Consider the following 26,714-nt stretch of genomic DNA (forward strand, 5'->3'; position numbering starts at 1 on the left):
TAAACAATGAAAAAGCATAATATTTATTAAGACAAGTTGATTACCAATAAATCTGGAGCAAATTTAACATTGGTTATACAACTTGTGAAGAACATTACAACCTACTTTTCAGCAAATTTGAGTAGATAATGCAATAAAATGGCCTACAATGTGCATAGAAATATTTTATACCATATAGCCAGGAAATTCACTGTTGCATGTTTAGGAATATTATAAAATTTCAACCAAATCACCAAATTTAATGTTGAGAACTTGACATATTCGTAAATATTTTCCTCAGTCTTTTCACCATCAAGAATCAAAGGTCTTGAGCAAACTTATTAAAATTAGTGGCTATACAGTTGTACAGTAGTAGGCAGCCATAATCTGCTTGACTTCTTTTTGAAAAAAGTAAAAAAGGTAACAATTGAAAGCTAAAAATGTCATCCTTCTGCCCCCAACCATTTCCCCAATATCATCAAAAAACAAAACGTGGTCCAATTTTTCCACTCTAGGACATACTTAAGTCTGGACGCCAAGTTCAATGAACTATAAATTAAGGTAGTAATATGCCAAAACTAAAGTGGGAGTAATTCATTTTTTTTTCAATGTTTTAAGAGTTTTGAAGAGAAATTATCAAAATTGTAGTCATGCGCTTTTATGGTGGCATTTTAGAATCATGGTGCAAGTTTAATCTGAAATTCTTATTGTCATTTTGCTCCCAATGGGGTCAATGGGAAAAGGCAGTAGGAAACATGATAGCTCAACACTTAAGTGATCCCATTAATTCTCAGGTGGGCCACAAAAATGTGGAAATCTAGTGTGGATGATATTACTCAGATGGCAGCAATATTAAAAGTAAAAGATTTTTGGATTGTGGGGAAATAACACTTAATCTTTTTGGTATTTCAACATCAAAAGCACTAGTGAACTGCACAATTAATTTCCTTAAAGTAGCATACTATTTATAAAGGAAAGAAATATAAAATCATGCTGCCACCGAGCTATTCAAGGAGGCAAGCCAATTATTACAGACTTGGAGCACTAAAGGTCTTACAATTATATCAAAACAAAATCCTTGTTTATGCTGGTAACAGAAAGTGCCTAGAAACATACCACCACTAAAAGTCTATTCAACTCACCATTGCTGAACCAATGTGTAATGTCACATAAATAAAATGAAACACTCAAAATATTGTTAGCTTCACACACAACACTCGTGATTACTCCCACTTATTCCTGCACCTCACAATGTGCACAATAACAGTTGAAATTTAAACATTACTGTAAAGGTGTACAGTTAAAGTTTGTGGAATGGTTATAAAAGAAACAGCTGTAAATACTATGTTTTCTCCATTAAAATATTGCACAAATCCAGGTCTTCCTTTTCACCAATTTAAGACCAATGGCTCTTAACCATACAGTGGCAGCTATTGCAATATTTGTCCCTCACGTAACAGGGGAAAATGTCTGATTTAGAATCTTGCCTTTTATTCTGCAAACTATACAATTTAAAAGATAGAACCTCAAGATATTTTCAGCAAACAAACTTCCCCTCACTAGTCATCTGGGCACAGTTTCCATTCGTTTGGAATTCCTGCAAGCCACATAGTAGTACTCAAAAATTCAGAATCGTTAATGCAAAATGTGAACGGAAAGATTTTGAAAATGCATCTCTGCCTTTAATTGAAGTTCTGCACACCACTGGAACTGCTTGATTCTCAAATGTAGTCATTGCAATCATTCGCTATGATCAGAGTTGTATCCTGAATCAATTTTTTTTTGAGCACCATGCTAGTCTCAGTCATAACAAGACACCATTTCAAAAGACCTAAGGCCATGAGTTCCATTTGTAATGGAAAAGAACTGTGCAAAAAAGCTTTAAATTCCTACTTTGTGCCAGTGTTACAGATTAGTGTGATTTTTTTCTGGAAAAGAGAAAACTCCAGGTCCAATTATAAAGTTTTTCATCATTTCACAATTTGATTTTTTTTAAAATATACAGTAACTTGAGGCAGGATTTTCATGAAAAAGTATCTGCAAACTTCAAAAAGATAACAATAAATTGTATTAAAAGGTTACATCATTTGGACTTGCCTTTCCTCAATGTGCTTGGCAAATACATTTTCAGAGAATGCCCCTTAAAACAGTCCACTGCACTTGTTTTATAACAGCAGATTCAATTGGAATTTGATTACATTAAGATTCATTCACTAATGTTCTTAAGCATCATGGTTTCTTGTTCTTGCAACTCATGCCAAACAATAACTTAATTGTATCATGACTTGGTACACGCTAATCGAAGTAAACAATGCATTGTAAATACTATCATTCCATCTGTGCATAATTTGAATTTTGATTGTGTTTTTACAGACAATTGCCAAGGCCAATGACTCATTAAGCTGTAAAATTAAACAGAATTCCGTTATTGTATCAAAATTTTTAAGGACATCCATTAGTTTACTGTTCTATATTACGTGCTCTCAGGATTTTGCACAGAACATATTTCCTTCAGGAAAATGACCAGACTTAGCATCATTGCTTGGTGATCAGAGAGATATTACTGTATTACAAAATTTTCCTTCAGCCCAAATTCAGTACTAAAAACATTTGAACTGAAGCCAAGTGACCCTTAAAATAAGATGGTAAACATTTTAATTTTCTGCACAATTTGTTCATTATACTGGCACCTAGAGTTTTCCTATACACAAAGCCTTGACCAAAATGTTAATATACCATCAAATCACTGTTGGAACAAACCAATACAAAATACTAAACACACTGCACTGCAGAAATAGTATCCTTTAAGGTAGCAAAAAACCTGCACTCATAATTTGGATCTACATTTCTTGTCACATCCCAGCAAATAAGGTTTGGAGTAGTTGAAAATTTAAATGATAAAAAATACAGCAATAATATTACATTTTGTCAAGGAAACTAATGACCCAATATGCCAATCTTTGCAGAGGCTCTTCTGACCTAAAGAGGCACCAAAAATGCCAGGTATTTCACATATAAATCTATAGGCAGGGATCTCCTCATATGCACACACAGACAAGTGCCTGTATGTGCATATGCATAAATAAATAAGCCACAGATGTATAATTTAAGAGCTCTTCAATTTAAAAAAATGTTCCCCAGAGAGCTTTATACCAAAAGAGAAAGTAAGCACCCATTATTCCTGAGAGTTCTGCTGCATGGGACACTGATAACTGGTTAGTGTGAAAACACCATTTTATGTGTCAAATATAAAATCACTCCAAACAGCCTTAATTAAAAGAGGATACCATTTCTTTAACATGTAAGCATGTTTTAAATTTTTGAAACACCTGTCACATCAGTCATTTCTATCCTAACGTGACCAAACCAATGGTCACCATTTACTGCTTCAATGTGTTAGCTCATTTATATTCAAGTTCATAACATGTGGTCAAGGCTTTGTAGATTTTAAATAACAGCATTTAAGTATATGCATACAAATTTTTTTTTAAAACAACTGCAGTCATGAGTTATTGTCAGTGTTGTACTTAGTACATGATCGCATACAATCAGGGTTCTCCAAATCTCTGACTCTTTGGCTCAGTGGTAGAGATCAGGATTTATTTCTTCCATGGTATCACAGATGCAAAGCCTTCTCAGTTGGTTTCATATGAAGAAAGCAATGCAGCATCCACTGGTTCCATACAAGATGGGCATGTGAAAGATCGCATCAGCCAGTCATCTATACAGTCCAGGTGATAAATATGCATGCATGGAAGAAACCTAATTGGATCACCATAAACAAAGTCCATCATACATATAACACACCTGAAAAGCAAAAAAAAATTCAATTATGCACAATACATTACTCCACAAATTCATCCAATAAGTCCTTCATGTGGGGCTTTGTAAACAATTTAGTTATAATTAAATGAGCAGATTCCTCATGTGAAGATTATGTTCAATAGTTCATGCCTGAAAGAAAAAAGACCAACATCGCAACTTCCTAGTAGTACAGAAGTATGCTGCTGGGGGTTGGGGGTGGCAGGGAGGAAGAAAGAGCGTGTGCCTTCAGCATTGACCTGGAACCCATGAAGTCTCATGGCTTTTGGTCCAACAGGAATTAGGTCAAACAAAACCAAAATAAACCACCTATTGATTACTGATTTTTCTAGAGTGGTGGATGGTAACCCTCCACACTAAAGGGCTCTTGGAAGAAATAGAGCAACAAGAGGACAGAATGTCTTTGGAAGTGTACTTTTTCTACCCAGAATTTCTCAGCAGCATCGATGACAAGGTGAAAATTATTAAACTCTATCTCTGCCAGGTGAGGGGAGAATCAACAATAGGAATAAACCACCACCCCTTAGCTACACATCTAATGGATCCATCTCTGCTCCAACATTACCATCAAGCCAAGCCTGAAGATGAACCTTGATTCAGTGAGGAAGTTAAAAAGACATGCTAGGCTCAGCACCAACCGTACTGGCAGAACAACAGTCTTATAAAGAAAGCAGCATACAATAAAGCCAAGGTGATCCAACAAATCTAAACAAAGCTCTGCAGTCCTACTACATCCAGGTCAGTAATGAGGTGGACAATTAATGATGATTTTTTGGGGGTAGGGGAGAAGTAGGTGGTGATTAAAGGGGCAGGAGGAATAGTGGTAGGTTCCATAAACAAAATCTTATCCACAACAATGAAGCCCAGCATGACTAAGACAAGGCATTTGTCACCACCTTAAGCCAGAAATGCCAAATAGAGTATCCATTTTAGACTTCCCTTGATGGCCTAACCAATATGATCTTCAATCTGATTTGTATACCATACCAAGAAACAGCTGATAGCACTGGAAACTGCCAGTGGATATGGTGTCAACCATTCTCCCAGCTTTTGTGTAGAAGGCTTGTGATACAGAACTAGTCATGCATCTAAGCAAGGGGTTCTGGTACACCTACATACAATCTGGAAAGTTACCCTAGTATATTATGCCCCCAAATCCAGCCAATCACCATCCTATAGCTCTACTTTCAATCTAAAGCAAAATTAAGGAAGGCTTCATTGAAAGATAATTGGTAGTAAATGCTGCTTGATGGCACTGTCAAAGTTCATACTGGGTGTCAGCCAAGACTCCATTACAGCATTTGCCAAACATGGACAAAGGGGTTTAAATCCCAGAATTAGTACCACCTGATGGGGCATTAAGATGCATTAAAACTTGCACCAACAGGCATCAAGGGGAAACACTGAGCAGAGTCATCTCATACATAACAGAAGATGACCGCAGCTTTTTTAGATCAGTGATACCAGCACCAGGATATTGGTGCAGGAGTTCCTCAGTGCAGTCTGTTAAGCCCATTCACAATCAGATGCCTCATTTACACCCATTCCTTCATCAGAAGGCCAATGGCAGGGTTTACAATAACTATTTAATATGTTCCAATTCCATGTGGAGTTCCTCAAATAACAAAGCAGCTCAGGCCTGCACAAAGCAATATTCAGGAATATAACATTTGGCCACATTAATGGCAGGCAATGATCACCTGCAACAAGTGTGTCTAACTCTGTACCCCTTCACATTCCACAGCACTGCCATTGCTAAGTTGCCTATGAACAACATCCTGGGGATCACCACTGAACAGATATTTAGCTAGACCAACAAATTAAGTGGTAACAAAAGCAGGACAGGTGCATGACAGAATACTCTCCACTTTCCCAGACATGTATAGCTCCAATAGCACTTAGAAGCTTGACACTATCCAGAACAGAGCAGAAACAGTCTGTGTAATTAGCATCCCATTCATCACAAGTCGCATGCTGTCCTGACTTGATAATTCCCAACTGCTGCTGGATGCAAATACTTATCAAAAGCACCTTCATCATTTCAAGGGACTTGCCACCATCTCCCCAAATGCAACTGAGGATGGACAATAAGTGCTGACCTCAGCAGCAACACCCACATGATCCATCAGAAATCACAATTTGGAAGTTGGAGCTCTCAAACCAATGAGTATACAGAAAACATGAAAAACAAAATGTAATCATAAACATGGGAATTAACCAGGTGGAAACAGAAAAGACTATATAGAAAGATACAACATGGCAAGGCAGTGCAGATCTAACACTTAAACAGCAGCATTCAACAGGCTGTTCTGAAGCACTGCAATTGTCATGTGAGGGAAAAAACAATGTTCAATAGGGCATTTGTTTTTCTTTTAAAAAAAATGAAGAAAGGTGGAGAGTTGGCAATAGCCCTTATCTTTGTCAGAGAATTAAAAGAAACAAAACCACCTATCCCCTTTGATATAGGGGAAATTGCAGTAATGACCCTATGGATTGAGCAAAACGCGTTTATCCCCAGCAAGCTTGGTTTGTAATTTTTCTCCAGAGATTTAATTATGAAAATAAAAACTTACTCTCTAATTTTCTTTTCCGATCCATCTCTTCCTGGGTCATAGACTCCTTTGGGCAGGTGCTGAATGAGGCCTATTCTTTGCGCTATTCTGATCTGTTCTTCTTCAGTAAGTTGAGTGGCCAGCCGAGTCTGACTTGGAGTAGGATGATAAACAGGAACCGGAACCTGCTCCTAAGGGCAGAAATATTAAGAGACATTGAAACAATTAATGTACTATTACAAACACGAAGATCGTGATACAAAGTATTTAGCTACAGCATTATAAAAAGGTATCCACACTATAGCAGTAACATTCTTTCAAAGATGAGCAAGGCAGTCCCACAGACAGATTAGATAAAAACTGTCTCAACTTGATATAGTAGGAGACAATAAGAGAGAGGGGTGACCAAACCAACATTACTCTCAATGTCAGCTGAGCCCAGAACAAGTGCAAAAAGAAAAGTGATAAACAAATGACTAGCTACATAAATATCTTGACTGAGATTGGAGGCTGGATGTTTTGCATTTAGGATCTCATCTCCATACACTACCACAAGAGCCTTTTCCACCAACTACAAACCAGGAGCGTGAAGGTATATGCTCCAATGAGCTAGATGAATGCAGTTGCAGCATCATCCAAGTAATTCACAATCTTAGACAAAGCAATCCATCGATCAGCATACCATCTACCACCTTATACATTCACTGTTCATCACTATTGCGGCAGTGTTAAAACATCTATTAAATGCAGTTCAGCAACTCATCAAGGCTCCTTCAATTGCATCTCCCAAACCCACAACTGTTACCATCAAGGAGGCCAGGAGCCACAGGAGCACAAGAACACCACATCTGCAAATTCCCCTACAATTCCCCACCTTGACCTGGAAATATCTAATCCTTCACTACTGTTTGGTCAAATTCCTAGAACTCTTCACCTAACTGCAGACTGGGAGCATCTTATTAGTCCAAATGTGCACATTCCAGCATTTCTAGATGGTGACCATTCCTAAATGCATTCTAAATTCAATTAGGAATGGTCATCAAATGCCAATGTTGCCAGCAACATCCATATTCTGCAAGTGAATAAAATGTTTCACTGGAACAAAAATTCAAAGCCCATCAAATAAATGTTTAAAATATTATTACAAAATTAATAAAGTTACATTTACACTACCACTTATTGATTCAGATCAACAAACTTCATTTAGAAACATTTGGTGATACAGATACTTCAATTGTTTGTGCAAAATAAAACAAACATGTCAAAGGATACAATTTTAAAATCACCTATTTTTCAAAAATATTGGATTTCTCATTAAATTGTTTCTGTAGCAATATTCCAGATTATTTGATTCAAAATTTGTATTAATTTACTTACAAGTTTCACTTCTTCACAACATTGCCCAGCAAACAGCAATAATAATTGATGCTTGGTGTTGGACAAAAATAGCCTCATTTCATAAAACATCAAGTACAATGTGGGATGATGTGATAGCTAAAAATAACTTAGTCAGATTTGCTGTTCAGGTGAGAATTCTGGATCTAACTTGCATATTGAACCAAAAGAGTAATAGCAATTTATACCATAGGAGGTGGTCATTTTGCCAAACGTGTCCAAACTGTTCAGAATAACTGCTCTTCCCAGCTCCCGCCCCAACCTTGCAGGTTACAGCACATCAAGTGCTCATTCGGGTAGTTTTTAAATGCAATAAGGGTTTATGCCTTCATCATTCTTTCAGACAGTGACATCCAGACCCAGACTGTTCTTTGGGTGAAAGAGGTCTGCTGGAACAATGAAAGAACTAAATGAAGTTTTTAAATCCTCAATGAATCTTAAATTAGTTCAGAATGGTAACAATGTGCTGTAGCGTCCATCATTCCTCTCACTTGTGGGCACAAGTACTCCTTCAGATGCTTGAGCACAAAAATCTTATCACTCCATCCTTCACTGTGTGCCACACTGACACATGCAGTTATTCCTCAGACGTGGGTATAAAAGAAATGCCGTATCAATATCAAAACAGATTTATCATCATCAAATTTTTGTCTTTGCAGATGCAACAGGAGTGCAGCACGGGGGGTGGGGGGGGAGGGAGGAAAGAGTCGGGGGAAGAGGTTTACTGATGTAGTCTGCCAATAAAATGAGCTCATGATGAATCCATGTATTCCTTTTCAGAAAGGTGCCTCCAGAGCAGTGAATGAAAATTGAGACATTGTGTTCTTAAATGAGATCAGGATAAGTAATCAAATGGCCAATAGTGCAAAATTATTCAGCTCAGTCTAAGGCAAATGTCTATTCCATATGACTGGAATCTCCAACAGGCCATTTGATAATATTACTATCATCATATTGGGAGTTGGAACTTATGTCATCATCTTTGCTTCACCTCCCATTCACTTTTAGAGGGAAAAAAGTCCTTATTTTACAGGCTTGCTAGAATTGAGAGGGCATGGGAGGATCCCCACCAGTTTATAGGACTCCTATAGTGAGGCACACAAAGATTAAAAATTTCAGTTAGCATTCTTTCATTCATTATTCCACCAGAAAAGTCAAGCACTGGATCTGGCTGCCAAATGAAAAGTACCAGTTTCAATCTACTTCTAGTCAAACTTTTACCTGAAGTCTCTTTGGTGTGCGCGTGTGTGTTCATCTCAGACCCCCTACCACTAAACCAAGACTTCACTGTCAAACCAGTGTAGCAGTTGGTATGCAACATCTATCCCATGCAAAAGGAAAACACATGCTGCTTCCAGTCATCAACATAAAGCTCAAGCTTTGGAACATCAGGATCCTCATGGATAGCCTTAACTGTCAGATCAGCTCCACTACCATACCTCAGAAAATGAATGGTATCACCACCCTAAGTGATGCATAATGGGCTGGATATGGCAAGCTAACAAACAAGTCAGCAGAACCACCACCTATGGCAAGGACAAACCAGAAGAGGAAGTATCTTCATGAGAGTAGGTATCATCATCAAGAATTGGCATCTTAGCAACTCCCAGTGTGGTGTGAATGCCTCGTGATCTTCTGCATCACCCCAAAACAGAGCTTGCACCTCAGTAAGCATCACATTTGGCCCAACTCCTGAAGCTAGGGATGAGGCCAAGGAAAACCTACTCTGACCTTAAAGGCATTGGCTTATATCCCAGGGAGACAATAATCAACTGCAATGCCCATGTCAGAAGGTACTCAATCCCCAAGAGTGAGGAAAGCCAACTCCATAGTCTTCCACCTGCTTGAAAGCATGGCCTTGTCATGTAATAGTCTCTCTAACAAACTCGTGTTTTTTGACAGCATGCCAATTCAGGCAGCTATTAGATGCTATCGTCCAAGCAAATTATTGCAAGGATGCCTCAATCACCCACACCATGTCAAGTACTGATTACTCTTGCACTGCCCACCAAATCCATTTGTACCCAGAAGGCTGGCCACACAATAATGGCAGCCATAAAGTCTATAGCAAGAAAATCAATTTAAGGTCCCAAGGACCTCACAGACAACCTGGTGACACCACATGAACCACAGAGTTTCCCTAGCAACTGGACTGCCCTGAAGACCATCATATTTAGCACCCTTCAAGAGAATCTTGGTTGCTCAATCAGAAAACACCAGGGTGGCTTAATGAGGATGATTAAGAGATTCAGGTGCTAATTAACTAAAATCTCAAGTCATTCTTGAAATGGAAAATGGACACCAAGGGAAAAAGAAACAGCTCCACAGGCACCTGAAGGCCAAGGTGTAGCAGAAAAGATGTGATGTAAAGAAAACGATGGGTGAGAAGACTGCAGGAGCTCGAGCAACTGTCTGATAACCGACACTTTCCACCACCCAAAGAGCCAAGCGCTCACCCCAAGAGTGAAGAGGAGCTTGGAGAACAGGAGGTGGTTGGCACTTGCTGAAAGCAGCATCGAGGAGTGAAATGCAATTGTTTATGACTCAATCAACAAGAAACTATCCAGGGCAGCCTCAATGCCACCCCAGACTGACAAGTAGTCTAAAATCTCATATGCCAACAGAAACACGAAAGGGCCTATGACACAGACAGCATCACTGCTAAAGTGCAAAAACTTGCAAGAAACTCCGTCACAAATTTAAAATCCGTCACAAATTTAAAATCCACCTTGCATACAGACAGCACCCGTGGTCAGGATTGAACCCAGGTCTCTGGCATTGCGAGGCAGCAGCTCTACCAACAGTGCCATTCGAATAGTACTCTTAGCTCAATGGAAAAACATTAGGTGCTTAAATAAAAATCAAATTGCTAATCAAATGCATTTGTTCACATTTCCCTGGCCAATAGGAGGACATTACATCACTGACACTCAGCCAATAACAACAGCATATAATGCAGAGCTGAGTCAAGTAGCATGACTTATCTCTGGGAGCGCATCTTGAGTGCTAAGTGTACTTGATAAGCAGGGGGTATCACGTTACCACAGGTAGACAGGAATGCAGAGTTTACAATTAGATCAGCCATGACCTTATTAAATAGCTAAGCAGGCTTGAAGGGCCCTAATGGCCTACTCCTGCTCATAAATTGTACGTTGCTCTTTCCAGACTGATGATCGGAAACCTCTATTCACCTGACAGATGCAAGACTTTCATGGAACGGGAATGACAGATTTTCTGCACTATTAGATGCAAATCTGTATTAATTACCCAACATGCTTTTGTTTTAAGATGATATCTTTGAGAATAATTTAATAATAATCTTCTTTCCAGTGGCAAGTTGAGGGAGTGCAGGAACTGGGGTCCTGGTGAGCCAGATGCCGCAGTGGGTTATAGGAGTTTTATTTATATTAAAGACTAAAGATCTATTAAGTGAATAACTAATGTTTCCATTATAATTTGAAAGGATCCATGGATCCCATTCAATTAAAATGGCAAAAGGAAAATGAAATATATTAAAACAAAACAGCAATTTGCACTAGAGAGAAAAAAATTAATGGTAACAGCACCAAGGCTCCCCCCCAAAAAATTAATCCATCTTTCACCCCGTCCAAATTTCCATTAGCAGCATTGTTGCTAATATTGATCTGGATTTTTTCATAAAATGACAAAACTATCAGCATTTACCCTTATTACAGTGAAGTTGATGGCACACACACATCCATGATTCGCTGCTCCTATGCAGGACGTTGATTTGCAGCCTTCTTTAGTGTAATCAAGGAAATAAGTTGTTAAGTGATGGTCTCCTTATATTGCCAAATGCAAATTGTCATTATCTCTCTACTTCTCAACTAATCTCGCTGTAAAATGTTTCTTAATTTGCACCCAACCTTCACTTCACCTACTTTTTCTCCTGGAGAAGCAAAAGCATCTCCACCACTGTGGTAAAACTAATGGGGTTTACAATTGCCTTTTGAACAAGGGTGTCACATTTGCCACTCTACAGTCCTCCATCACCTCTCCTATTATTTCAGGAGGATTGGAAGATTAAGGCAAGCCCTTCTGCAATCCCCAGCCAAACTTTCTACAGCAATCCAAATTGCATCTGATCTGGACCAAGTGACTTATTTACTTTTAGCACAGCCAGCTTTTCTGATATTGCAGCGTTCTGCCTGCAGAATTCGACTCTGGTCTCAAACTAAAGCTCAGCAATTGTGTCAATTTATTTTAACCAGAGGTCAAGTGAATGGAATGTCAATATGGGAAAATATATTTTTTAAAAAACTTCCATGATTCCACATCCTCCAAAGATTTTATTTAGGATTCAAATCAGGACCAAAGATATTGTTGTGGGTATCTATGTTGATTAATTGAGAGAAGATTGCTCCTCATAGCTGCCTCGCACGTTAAATGCAGCTGAAAGAGTCCTGTAACCAATCCTGGAATGAAAAGAGATCAGTTACATATTTTCTTTACAGAGCTTTATAGTTGCTTACTCTGGAATCTCAGAATTCAGATAATTGATTTCATTGACGCTGTCTATTGAGAAATTATACAACAGCTCTGCATTTACAAGTGCCTATTGAAAACAATGCACCAGCTAATGAATTGATGTCTGGGCTCACAACAGGCTCAGAATGCAGGTTTATAGAGTGCAGCAAATAATCTCTGGCATAAACAATAACAACTCCACCCACCAAATCAGGTTAAGTTTTCTTTTAGTGCAGAAAAATGCAGTATTTGGTGGTTACATAAAATCTGTTACTTACAGCTATTCAGCCAACAGGTTTGAATAATTTGTTAGTCAATCAGCCCACTCTGCCCAGGAATATGAAACCAATATTTCCAGCTTTAAAGGATAACATGATTTGCATATCTGTACGGTAGGTGAGCCAAAATACAACTATCGCGTGGGAAGAGGAAAGTTTGTTTTCAAAGATTTGGACAACTTTTAGCCAGTTTTCAATGCCCACATTTTTGAAAATGTTCACGATGGCCATATGATTTGTATTAAAGTTCTGACTACACTGCCAAGGCATTCAAACAAAAAGACCATGACTTAGTGCATGTTAGAAAAGGCACATATCAGCAATCCATCAGTTTTAGATACATGGAAAGATTATCACCACTTAAAATGATTAATGTGTAACTGAGATTTATGGACCACCCAATCAGAAAGGGCAAAATAATTAAGTTGGAAATATGACAAAGTAATGAGCTCAATCACATTAGACCCAGCCCCTTGCAGTGCCCCGACTGGGCTTGCCTTTTCCAGAGTTTCAGCATTTCTTTTCCTTCTCCCTTGTGTTCTCATTCATCTTCCTTTACATTTTTAGACAAATCAACTGCAAGCAGGTTTTCAGTCTCTCTCAACTAGTACACAAACCATAAGTGTCAGTCAGTCTACCCTCTTACAGATATTTGTTTTCTCCACCTTTCCCCCTTTCAGCAACTTAAAACATGTTTGCTTGCTTTCTTTCCAAATTTCCCCAGTGCTGATGAAAAGGCTCTCTCCACAATTGTTAACTGGCATGAGTACATCTAGCATTGTTTTTAAAAGATGAATGCTCATTTCTCTTGGCTATGCATTTCCTCTTTGACCAATATTGCCTTGCACTTTTTTTCTACCCCCTCCCCCCAAGTACAAACCCTGCTTTTTATTTAATATTCTGTCCAATTCTGTTGTTATTTCTACTAAACCTTCTTAAATTGCTTCCAATCACATGGTCAGCAAATTAAAATACAATTCATTTTAACTGTTTCTTCGCAAGATCTAATTTCTCAGTTTTTTTTGCCTTCAGCCATTTCCTTACCATATTTATCTTGCAACACACAAGAGGGTGGGACATCAGTAATGGGCAAAAAGAATAATGAACTAGAAGAATTGAAACAGAGGAAACAAGCTTGGACAAAGCTAAGAAGATTAAGGCATTATCCAATCAGCTGTTTATAATTGATTTGCAGGAAGATAGTCAATGAACTTCCTCTGGTGTAAAGATCTAAAACTGGCAGAAGGATAACCACAAAGTTAAGAGCTCGACCCTTCAGATAGCATAGTGGTTAGCATAACGCTATTACAGCGCCAGTGATCGATGTTCAATTCCTGTCACTGTCTGTAAGGAGTTTGTATGTTCTCCGTGACTGCATGGGTTTCCTCCCGGTGCTCTGGTTTCCTCCCACGTTCCAAAGATGTACAGGTTATTAGGTTAACATGGGTGTAATTGGGCAGCACAGGCTCGTTGGGCCAGAAGGGCCCGTTACTGTGCTGTATAAATAAGGTTTAAGGTTAAGATGTCAGCAAGTATTTATTTGTGGAAAACTAGCCTCAAAAGATTTACAAACTCAATTAACTGAATATTTCAAATCTGCAATTTACACATTCACTAGACAAGGCTTTTAAGTGACATTGATTCAAGGTGTGTAAATGGAATTTGAATGCATATCAGAATGACAGAACAAATTCAAAAGCCTTATTTTCAGACAAAGCTCCCAACAGAAAGCTTCCACTAAGCAAATCCAATCATTTTAAGTGTACATTTCATCTTAGTGATAGGAGGCAGGGGGTGTTGGTAGAAGGTGGTTACTTTTCTGACTGAAAATCCATGATCAGTGATGTATCACAGGGATCGGTGCTGGGACCCTTGTTGTTTGTGATATACATTAACTTGGATGTGAACGTAGAAGGAATGATTAGCAATTCAGCAGATAACACAAAGATTGACAGTGTTGTGAAAAGCAAGGAGAGTTGTCCAAGACTAAAGCAGACAGAGGTAGTGGACTCTGCCCAATACATCACAGGCACACCCCACCATTGGTAGTATCTACAGGAGGTGCTGCCTCGAGGCAGCAACATCCAAAGACCTCCACCATCTGGGCCATGCCATCTTTTCACAGCTACCATCAGTCAGGAGGTACAGAAGCATGAAATCCCACATCACCAGGTTCAAGAACAGCTACTTCCCTTCAACCATTCGGTTCTTGAACCATCTGGCAAAACCCTAATCACCACTACAGTTTAGCAACACTATGACCATTCTGATCACTTTGCACCAAAATGAACTGTTTTTTTTGTTGTTTTATTTTGGTAAAAATTGTGTATGTTTAATTTATGTTTTCCTTGTGAATGCTGTTTATATGATGCTATGTGCCTGTGATGCTGCTGCAAGTAAGCTTTTCATTGCACCTGTGCATACATGTACTTGTGCATACTTGACTTTGAGATAATTTAGTAAATCAGATGGAGTGATAGCAGAGGAATTTAATCCTGACAAATGCAAGGTGATGCACTTTGGAAAGTCAAATAGGGGTAGGACATATACAATAAATGTTAGAGCACTAAGGAATGTTGATGAACAGAGGAACTGAAAGCTTCAAGTCCATTGTCCCCTGAAAGCAGCAATACAGGCAGATAAGGTGGTGAAGGTAGCATACGGCTTCATAGGTCAGGGCATTGAATATAAAAGTTGGGATGTAATGTTGCAACTATAAAAACACTGGTTAGGCCGCACTTGCTGGGAGTATTGTGTGCCATTCTGGTTGCCACAGTATGGGAAAGATGTGGCTATACTAGTGAGCGCACAGAGGAGCTTCACCAGGAGATTGTCTAGATTGAAGGGTTTTAGTTATGGGGCGAGTTGGACAGGCTGGGTTTGTTTTCCCTGGAATGAAGGGGGCTGAGGGATTACCTGATAGAGGTATACAAAACTGTAAGAGGCATAGACAGTGTAGATAGTCAGAATCTTTTTCCCCACAGTTTGTGTATCAACAAGAGGGCATGGGTTTTCAGCTGAGAGAAAGGAGTTTTGAAGGGGATCTGAGGGGAAAGTTTTTTTTAAAAAATATACACAGAGTGGTTTATATATGGAACTTAGTGCCAGAGGTGGTGGTGGAATCAGATACAATCACTAGGTTTAGATAGGTGCTTGAATAGGCTGAGTATTAGGTCCACATCCTTCTACATGGGCAAATGCAATTAGAATGCATGGATATGGTGGGCTGAAGAGCCTGTTTCTGTACTGTACAACTCTATGACTAACTAAAATGTACTAATTTCCTCAATCATAAATCATTTACTGATGTTATTCTTGCCCAATATCAAAAGAAAACTGCACTCATTAAAAACAAATAGAAATGTACAAATAGAGTTAACATGATAAAATTGCTGAATATAGAGCAAATTTGAAAACAGTTGGCTTTTGAACGTATTCATGACTATTCTTTTTGGAATATCCCAGTTTTTAAAAAAAACTGCAATAGAACAAGGGAATCTGTCATAAGTGAGCAGCAATAAACCTAAAATAACTAGGGCTTTAGCACTCCCTTAGCAAAAAAAAATCTTCATGTTTTGACATCCAAAGTGCCTGAATAATAAAAGTCCAAACTTGCATGTACTTTCATTCCAGCAAAAGAGGGAGACAAAGCAGGGAACTATACAGAGAATCCCTACTCCAGAGAGTGGATCCTTCTCCAGTCTTAATAGAGTGGGTGTACATGGTATGGAACACAGTACACTCCTTTGTAATTTTTCGTGTGCTCCTGAGGTGACCCAAGATTCTCAATACATTGTTGAATGCTTTTCTATAAAGGCAGCACAGCAGTGAGTGCCACTGCTTCACAGCTCTAGTGAGCCTGATTCAATTCTGACGACCAATGCAGTGCACATGGAGCAAATTCTCAGTGACTGCTCGAGTTCCCCCAGATGCTCCCGTTTCCTCCCACATCAAGGATCGGTTGGTAACTTAATTGGTTAATACAAATTGCCCCAGTGTAGGTGGGCAGCAGAAGAATTAAGAAAGTTGATGAGCATGCGAACGAGGATTGCAAAGAAGTGGGCAGTGGGATGGATGGGAGAGCCAGCATAAACTCAACATGTCCAATGGTCTTATTCTATGTTATAAGGAAATCAAAAAATGATAGTTGGCCAGAAATTCCCACTGATCAATAAGGTTGTTACATTTCCCCAGCCCAAGAGGCTTTGAGAACATCCTTGATACATCTTTGAGAAACAAAGGACTACAGATGCTGGAATTGAGATGGAAAAAGTAAATCACTTTTCAGGTTTCAGAAGCTGCCTCTTGGCAAAAGCAGGCACTGATTACTAAACTTTGGCATTACCTCTGGTGTACTAGCACATACTTTACTCAAGCTGTCTTGGGTATAGCTCAAGATCTCATACCCAGCACTAAGCTTATGAAGACTTGGCAGTGATGATTGCTGCATCCTATACACTTCAGAGATCTAGACTATCTAGAGAGGCACCTCAAAGCATGGAGAGGTGCCACTAATGCTCTTCTGCAAATTCCTCTAAACCCATTAACAGGATAAATGAACTAACATCTGTGCCCAGGACAAAAGCCTCACTATCAAGACTGAAATATGAAAAGTGATTTACTTTTGAGTCCTGACTCAAAATGTCAACTGCCTGCTTATCTCCATGGATGCTGCCTGGTCTGCTGAGTTCCTCCAACATCATTGTGCTTGATATATCCGTGATGCAAGATGACTGCTTTGGAATTTGGTGTCAGGCATGTGAACGATGTGGTCTGCCTATTGGAGCAGTCCTGATGGTGAGGATTTTGTCCTGGGCACAGATGTTAGTTCATTTATCCTGCTAATGGGTTTAGAGGAATTTGCAGAAGAGCATTAGTGGCACCTCTCCATGCTCTGAGGTGCCTCTCTAGATAGTCTAGATCTCTGAAGTGTATACGATGCAGCAATCATCTCTGCCCAGTCTTCATAAGCTTAGTGCTGGGTATGACATCTTAAGCTTTACCCAAGACAGCTTTAGTAAAGTCTGTGCTAGTACACCAGAGGTAATGCCAAGTTTAGTAATCAGTGCCTGCTTTTGCCAAGAGGCAGCTTCCAAAATATGAAAAGTTATTTACTTTTTCCAATTTTTCATCATGGACCTTTATTGTCAAAGGCATTGTGCAGTAGGGGCAGATTGTTGTGGGACCAAATTTTACAAATACTTACAAGCTTTAGTGAATGAGTCAATAATAACTTCAAGCTCAGCACCCATGTACATACACAAACTGTGTACTGTCACCCAATGACTGAGGTTGGAGTGACCTTGGTTCTGGAGCAAAGACAATAAGATTGAACAATGAAGAAATCAAACGTAAATAGGAACAGGCAGGAATGTGGAGCTGAGGCCAAGATTTGATAAGTCATGATCTTAATGAGCAGTGCAGCAGGTTTGAAGGGCCATATGGCTCACTCCTCACTACTACTTTTACAGTCTTTTTGATATGCAAGAATCTTTGTTAATTAGTGTCTGCAATTTGTAAATTTTGTCATGGTCACTTTACAGATAGGGATTTGTGATATTAAAGGAAACATCTACTTGTAACACACAAATTAAGAGTCAGCCACTTGGCTCCTGAAACCTGCTCCATCGTTTAATAACATGGCTGTTCTGACTGTAACCTCAACTCCACATTTCCATCTACCCAGTGTAACCTCTCACCCACTTGCTTGGCTACTTTCTAATTTGGCCTTAAAAATATTCAAAGACCCCATTTCCAGATTTTTGAATCTCAAAGAAATTTTGCCTCACTCATCTTAAATGGGTAACCCCTCAGTTTTAAATAGCAACCCCAATTCCAGATTCGCCCACAAGAGGAAACATCCTCTCCACATCACCTGAAAAGATCCCTCAGGTTCTTGCATGTTTCATCAAACAGTACAGCACAGGAACAATGTCTATGGAGATCGTGGTGTCAATCCAAACTAATCTCATCTGCCTGCAATCAAGTTTCAATTGTCCCTTTTCATTCTAAACCCTAATACATCCAAGTCTGTCCATGAGATCCAGGCCATGAATATTAGTCTTAGTAGACCTCAAGACTGCTCCCAATGCATTATCATCCTTCCCAAAGAAACCAATATTGCAGAGTACTCCAGATGAAGTCTCACCAATGACCTGTATTGTGAAGCAATCTTCCTATTTCTGTTTAATTTCCCTTGTGATAAACAATGACCAGCTAACTTTCTTAATCTGCTATATCCACATACTAGCATTTTGCGAACTATGCACTAGACACTCATGGCATGGCAATTTCTCACCATGTAGATAATCTTTATTTTTTCCCCATGAAAAAGGGAAATTTCACATCATCTCGATTTGTAATCTAAATGCTACATATTATTCAGTTAATCTATCTATACCCCTTTGTAACCTCCATAAGTATTCTTCACAACCTATTCTCCTCTGTGTCATCAGCAAATTTAGGATCCCTGCCACAGAACCAACCATACTACAAGAGGTAGCTTGAGTGAATAGTAAAGTGCTTAAAATGTATAGTCACGTTAAACTGTTTCTGGTGCGTTATAGTATTTCTATATTGTTGCTGCAATGGAACTTTGTTGTAAAGGTTGTTAACATAAAAATCAATGATTGTAAAAAAAAACATGTATTATCTCCAATAAAATGGTGCAAGGTCAAACAGTAAATTATGATGGCTACTTAAGTCAAAATAACACTAACTACAAAGAAAGCAGTTTAGAACCCTTGGCTACTGCACTCTGGGATTCTTCAAATATATGTGGCATTACTCACGGACAGAAGATTCATAAGATATCTCTCTACGCAGATGACCTGTTACTTTATATTTCTAATCCGGAGGAATCTATCACCGCAGTACTATCACTACTAGACCAGTTTAGTGTTTTCTCTGGCTATAGATTAAATCTTAATAAGAGCAAACTTTTTCCATTAAATATGCAAACCCCAATTTATAGGCAATTACCTTTTAGATTGGTAACTGACTATGTTATGTATTTAGGTGTTAAAATTACTAAGAAACATAAGAACTTATTTAAAGCTAATCTATTGCCTTTAATTGACCACGTTAAACAATTATTTACTAAATGGTCCCCACTGTCTTTATCATTGGTAGGCCGAATTAATGCAATTAAGATGAATATTTTACCAAAATTTTTATATTTATTTCAAGCGATTCCAACTTTCGCCCCGAAATCTTTTTTTGACACTACTGATTCTAAAATTCTTTCATATATTTGGCAGAATAAAAACCCAAGGTTAAGTAAGAAATATTTACAAAAACTAAAAATGGATGGTGGTATGGCCCTGCCTAACTTTACATTATATTATTGGGCAATTAATATCAGATATTTAATTTTTTGGATACAAGATTCAGATGTAATTCAATGCCCCATATGGGTACACCCTGAGCACCAATCAGTACTTCAATTTTCATTAGTTTCTATTTTAGGAGCTTCACTCCCTTTTGCACATACCAAATTAAGTAAACATATGATTAACCCAATTGTTAAACATACGAACATGGTTTCAATTTCGTAACTTTTTTGGATTGAATAAATTTAATCTATCAAGTCCCATTCAATCTAATTTTTTTCTTTCATCCATCCAGAGTTGACTCAGCTTTTTCCATATGGAAAAGGAAGGGAATAGTATGTTTTCGTGATTTATTCATTGATAACTGTTTTTCATCTTTTGAACAATTGTCTAACAAATACAATTTGCCTAGATCACACTTTTTCGATATTTGCAGATTAGAAATTTTTTTAAAAGCTATTATACCCTCTTTTCCGACACCTTACAAAACCGAAAATACGGAAAATATTTTAGGTCTTAATCCTCATCAGAAGGGCTTGATAGCAATAACCTATGATTTAATTATGAAAATACATCCAGAATCACTGGACAAAATTAAGAATGAATGGGAAAGCGAACTCCAGGCATCCTTACCTACAAAGGCTTGGAAGAAAATTCTATGTGTGCCAGACATTCTTTGATACAGTTTAAGGTAGTTCACAGGACCCATATGTCAAAAGATAAGCTAGCTCATTTTTAATCACCATATAAATCCTATATGTGACAGATGTAAATCGAATGTGGCTTCTTTGACACGTTTTGGTCCTGTCCTCTTTTGGAAAAATATTGGAAAGACATTTTTAACATTATTTCAGATGTATTGAAGATTGATTTACAACCTCACCCTATCACTGCAATTTTTGGATTACCAAGGACAGAGTCTGGCTGTTTATCTGCTTCCGCTAACTGTATGATTGCCTTTGTTACCTTAATGGCCAAACGATCCATTTTGCTTAAATGGAAGGATCCAAAACCCCCTACTACCTTTCAATGGTTCTCTCAAACTATATCACGTTTAACCTTGGAAAAAGTTAGGAGTGGTACAGTTGATCCTTCGCTTAAATTTGAAGATATCTGGAGTCCATTTATTCAATATTTTCACATGATGTAGATCCCCTTTCAATAACTTTCCAACTTAGAGGAACGGACTTGACGACATAATATTGCTCTGTTTCTACTGAGAAATTTTAGTCCAGTTTTTTTTTTGTTTGTTTTTTTTGACATTTTTCTGTTTATAGTTTAGTTTGCTTTGATATATTATTTATAATTTCTCTTATTGATTTGGGGATTTTTTTCTTTATATGATAAATCTTTTTCTTTCCTTTCTTTCATATTATATTCATTTACTAAGAGATCATTGGATCCACAGATTTTTTTTATATTTTATTGTTCTTTATGATTATCTATGCCATGATTGTTCTCCTGATCTCTTTGTATTACATGTACAAACATCGATGTTATATATTAATCTGTATTAATTTGAAAACTAATAAAAAGATTGAAAAAGAAAGGAAGCAAGCAGAATTACACTACAACTTCTAAAGCATGACAGCCAGGGCACTAAATGAGACTACAATGTTTGGTGGAAGCAGACAAATAGTCCATGTCAGAACAAGTACATTAAATCTACTTATTTTTTTCCTGACCCGATCTGACCACCATCTCTCTGTATACACAGAAGCTGACATCCTTTCTTAGCCTGTCTACGTCAGCATCTTTTCTCCTCTGCAAGGCATGGCTGGACCCGACCCAAATGGATCACGAGTCTATGCAACTAATCTGAACCTGAAATACACAGTTGGGTCTCATCTGGAAGCCAGACTCAACACTGTACCAGTCTACCACATTGAGGCATCACCTATATTACATACTTTGATCTCTGTAGTGCGACTTGAATTCACAACCTAATGCAAAAGGCCATTTCAGCTCAGCACCACATTAACCTACCAAGATTCCATTTTAATTAAGTAAAAAGCAATATTCATGAAATCAATTTCAAATCTGGCCAAAATAAAATGAAGATTTGTAACAGACTGATATTCTGTTGCCACTAATTAAAAATGTTAAAGATTTAATACAAGCATTTGACATTTAAGCAAAGACAAAGTTGCAATGTAATTTTAAGTCATCTATTAAACTATTTACTAAAATGAACACTTTAAAGTAAAGGTTACAGGCTACCCAAAGGGTTAGTGTCATCACGTGCTTGACTACATTTCCCACATTAGTCCAGCAACATACCGATTTTATCAAATCATAGAACATTACAGCACAGTACAGGCCCTTCGGCCCACGATGTTGTGCGGACATTTTATCCTGCTCCAAGATCCATCTTACTCTTCCCTCCCACATATCCCTCTATTTTTCTATCATTTATGTGCCTATCTGAGAGTCTCTTAAAAATTCCTAATGTATCTGCCCCACACCCTCTGAATAAAATATTTCCAATCTAATTTAGATTTCTTTGTTCAAATTAACATTACATAACCATAAGGAAGTTTTAAATAAACTAGAGTAGTGATGTGGTATGACCTACTAATGTGGGTGAGACAGTCCGTAGATGTGGGAGAAAAATGGGGAAAAAAGTGAAGTCTGATGCCGAATTCGAGTGTCACCCAGCATGGAAATTAATAATAAATTAATATTTATCACATTTCTAGTTTTATTAATAAACATAACATGGTATCATATCAAAATCATGTGCAAGAAAAATATGCATCTGAGCAGATTTACTACATCCTGCATTTTTCAATTTATGTAATTTTTTTTAGCATGGCCAAACATCAAGGCACTTCACAAAAGCATCAAACAAACTCTGACACCATGGCACAACGTGTATAGGCAAGTACAAAAGAACTTAGAGGAAAACTGTACGAAGGGAATTCAGAACTTAGAACCTGAAAAAATGCTAGTCAATGATGAGATAATTATGAAGTACTGAAGAGGCAGAATTGGAGGAACTCATTTCTTGGAAGGTTAAGGGCTGGAGAAGATAATAAAAAAAGAGGGGTAATGCTTTGGAGAGATTTAAAAATCAAAACAATTTTAAAAATTGTGGCAGTTCCTTACATGGGAACCAATGTAGGTTAGCAGCCATAGGGGCAAAGTGTAAATGGAACTTGATGTGATTAGGCAAGGTTTTACATGACCTCACGTGTACAGAAATAATAACTGGCTACAAGTGCATTGAAATTGACATTATTGAAATAACAAAGTCACAAGTGACAGCTTCAGCAGCAGCTGAACTACAGCAGGGCAAAAGTCTGGCAATGTCACAAAGATGGAAATAGAATGACGTATTGATAATATGGATGAAAGGACCCCTTAGGGTCAAATACAAATCCAAGTAGTCAACACTTGGTAGCAGAATCCAAAATTTGTAGTAGGGTTCAAGATATGACTTCCTAAAAATACTTAATTGGAGAAAACTTTTGCTCTTCCACTGCCAGATATTGGACCATCACTCTGAAAGTTTAGAGCCAATAGAGGGATCTAGAGAGATGCAGGCAAGATAGATTGTACATTGCAAGCATCCTTGTGGAAACTGATGCTGTGCCTTCAGATAACATTGTTGAGGGCCAACTTGTAGACAGCAAATGGGAGGGAGACAAGAACAGACCTTTGGAGGACAATAGGTAAAAATACTGTAACAGGAAGAAACCATCGCAGGAGTTTCCCTGATTGCATCTGTATGAATAAGAACAGGACAAGTGCAATCTCATCCTGCTCAAAGACGGCAGTGGGGTCAACAGTGTTAAAGACTACATACAGAATTAGAAAGGCAAGTAGGGATAGTTTACCTTTGTCAAACATTTAGGATTGAGGTTGCAATAATCTGAGTGAACATGGGAGATAGGAAAGAAAGGTGGGTGGCTAGTGGTTTAGTGAAAGAGTTGTCGAGGGAATATGGGTGTCTATGTGGGGAGATGGACAACTAGCCAGAGAAAGATGGGAGGGGGGACAGCTAGGATACACTTAGAATACACCTTAAAGTATATTTGACCCAGTGGGTTAGGTGTGGAAATGACAGAAGCAGATGGTATCAAATAAAGTGACAAAAATTACCTCACATTTAGTGCTGGGATGAGAGGGTAGAAGAGACAAGGGGTGGGAGATGGAAAGTAGGATTTAAATTAAATAGTTTGTAGGACAAACTGGTAAGGATTTCTTTGCATTCCAGACAACCATTTATCTGTCATTACCAATTACAATCTGCATCCTCTGGACCCCTGGATTTAGACTCAGAGTCATACAGCACAGAAACACACCCTTCAGTCCAACTGGTCCATGCTGACCAAGATTCCCATCTAACCTAGTCCCATATCCCTCAAAACCTTTCCCATCCATGTGTCTTTTAAATGTTGTTTATGTACCTGCCTCAACCACTTCCTCTGGCAGCTCATTCCATATGCAGATCACCCTCTGGGTGAAAAAGTTGCCCCTCGGTTCCTATTAAACCTCTCCCCCCTCACCTTAAATCTATGCCCTCTTTATTCCCCCAACCATGGAAAGACTATGTGCATTCACTCTATTTAAGCCTCTCATGATTTTATACACCTCAATAAAATCACCCCTCATTCTCCCACATTCCGATGGATAAAGTCCCAGTCTGCTCAATCTCTCTGCAGAACTCAGCACCTCAAGTCCTAGCTACATCCTCAAATCTCCTCTGCACTCCTTCCAGCTTAATGGCATCTTTCCTATGGCAGGGTGATTAAAATCCCAGATGTGGCCTCACCAACATCTTGTACAGCCACAACATAACAGCCCAACTTCCATACTCAATGCCCCGACTGATAAAGGCTAGCGTGCCAAAAGCCACCTTCACTGCCCTATCTACATGTGACACCACTTTCAGGGAACCATGAACTTGTACTCCTAGGTCCCTCTGTTCTACAGCACTCCCTGTGGCCCTACCATTCACTGTCAAAGTCCTAGCCTCATTCATCTTCACAAAATGTGATATCTCACACTTATCCAAATTAAACTCCATTTAAGGGAATGGACATCAATGACTAGTGAAAGAAATTAATACTTCCCCTTCCCCAGAACTAGATATTAAAAGAGTGGAGGCACAGTGAAAGGATGAACAAAATTTATACGATACATCTAAAAACAAGAGATTTAACAAAATTCTCGTCAAGGGCAATACTCACTGGAAGTACTATTTTCTTTTACTGTCCATCCAATTTGACATTCAACATAGCCAATTACTTGATTTCTTAGTATTTAAACATGACCTACAGTTCATCATAAGATATGCCATTACATTTTTAAGAAACCAACACTTTCATTTAGTTAAAAGGCATAAGGAGATAATTCACTTTGTTCAGATAACCATTGAAAATACGATGGAAGAATGCCAATATAGTGCCATCACCATGGGAAACATCAGAGCAGCTGAGCTTGATTCCACAAACAATAAAGGATGTTGTATCGTTCAGGGAAAGGTTTGGGAGGGAAAAGAAAGAAAACTCATCCTTGCATGCTTAGGGGATTTGCGTGTTGATAAATTCTGTGTGATAAGCGTTTTTCTTCGGCATTTCTGTCAAACACTGAAGATATTAAGGTATTACATATTTTGGATCGGCATTAAAGTTCAGTCAGAGCCCACCCATACAAATAAAAGCATACAACTGTAGAGAACCGAGAACCAAGATCTGCCTCTGAAATAGGAAGAACACAACGGTTCCTTATCTACAGCAGACACAACAGTGTACTAACTTCACAATGCTGCCCTGTTTCACCCCCGACTATATTAACTGCGCCAAAAAGAAATCTACCAATAGTAAAATGAATATTTCTGGAGCGGTGCGCATTTAATTATTACACCAAGCTCCATAATAAAATGGAGAACAATACAGGCCCAGTTAAAGTTATTAAAATATTTAGCCTGACTTGTTTGAAATAACATCTCATTTAACATTTTAAAATGCATCAAAATGCAAAGTTAGAACACCCTTGAACATCACTTGAACTCTAAAACACATAATTTCAACTTAAATTTCTAAGAGCGTATGGGGCTTATAAAGGTTTTTTTTAAAAACACCGTTGGTCAAATACTTGATAATGCAAGATGACAGTGAAAAATATCATTAGACATAAAAATAAATCCAACAATATGTTTATTTAACCACTGGTAGCGACACAGGATACCGATGCACTGAGCAGCATACGACAAAGAAACTTGCCACAAAAAGACAAAGACGAACCTGATATGGCGGCGGCGGCTCCTGGTCTATTTCGGTGCCATCTCCGTAACTCGCCCGGTCAGAAGACTCGTGAAGCAAAGAAATGTCATCGGACGTCGGAGATTTCAAACAATTTCCCATATTTCTGCTTAAACCTTACACTGCATTTACCATCACTGGAAGGGAAGGGGGGGGGGGAGCGGGGAGGGGAAGAGGGGAAGAAGGGAAGGGGGGGGAGGCGAAGAGGAAGAAAAACCGGGCGGGAGAGCGATGTAGATGAAACAACCGAGCGTTTCACTGCAGGGAGCGCCGCTGCTGTTTTTCACCCACAGACGCAGAGCGTTTCCTCCTGCCAGAGACAAGGCCGCGCCGCTCCGCGTTGCTGGAATAGAAAACAAATAACAAGCCGCCCTGAAACTCGAGGGAGGGCCGGGGGCAGTGAAGAGACCGAGACTATCAGCTTTTCATCAAAACAGGGACATAAACTCTTTCATGAAACATCTGCCAGCTGTGTTATCTGACCAAAACAAAACCACTCCCAGGATCAATCCCAGGCCAGGCCAGGCAGCCGCCTTTCCCTTTCCCCTCCCCCTCCCCCTCCTTTTTATCGTTTTCTTCTTCCCAGCGCCTTGACACGGG

General features: G+C 38.7%; 1 protein-coding gene across 1 annotated transcript; it reads right to left on the reverse strand.

Annotated features, from left to right (window-relative positions):
- On the reverse strand, nt 1-26,714 carry rnf11b (ring finger protein 11b). The gene is made up of 3 exons (XM_052012611.1): nt 26,097-26,714; nt 6,375-6,544; nt 1-3,786 (listed from the first exon to the last, which is right to left on the reverse strand). The coding sequence occupies exons 1-3, from the start codon at nt 26,214-26,216 to the stop codon at nt 3,615-3,617; spliced, it is 462 nt and encodes a 153-aa protein (XP_051868571.1). The 5' UTR covers nt 26,217-26,714; the 3' UTR covers nt 1-3,614.

The sequence above is a fragment of the Pristis pectinata genome, chromosome 3 (genome assembly GCF_009764475.1).
Source record: "Pristis pectinata isolate sPriPec2 chromosome 3, sPriPec2.1.pri, whole genome shotgun sequence".
Lineage (NCBI taxonomy): Eukaryota > Metazoa > Chordata > Chondrichthyes > Rhinopristiformes > Pristidae > Pristis > Pristis pectinata.

Excerpts from the sequence above, each read along its gene's own strand:
- rnf11b (XM_052012611.1), bottom strand. The coding sequence starts at position 26,216 with ATGGGAAATTGTTTGAAATCTCCGACGTCCGATGACATTTCTTTGCTT. Across the intron at positions 6,545-26,096 it reads AGCCGCCGCCGCCATATCAG|GAGCAGGTTCCGGTTCCTGT; the intron begins GTTCGTCTTTGT and ends TTCTGCCCTTAG. Across the intron at positions 3,787-6,374 it reads TCGGAAAAGAAAATTAGAGA|GTGTGTTATATGTATGATGG; the intron begins GTAAGTTTTTAT and ends TTTGCTTTTCAG.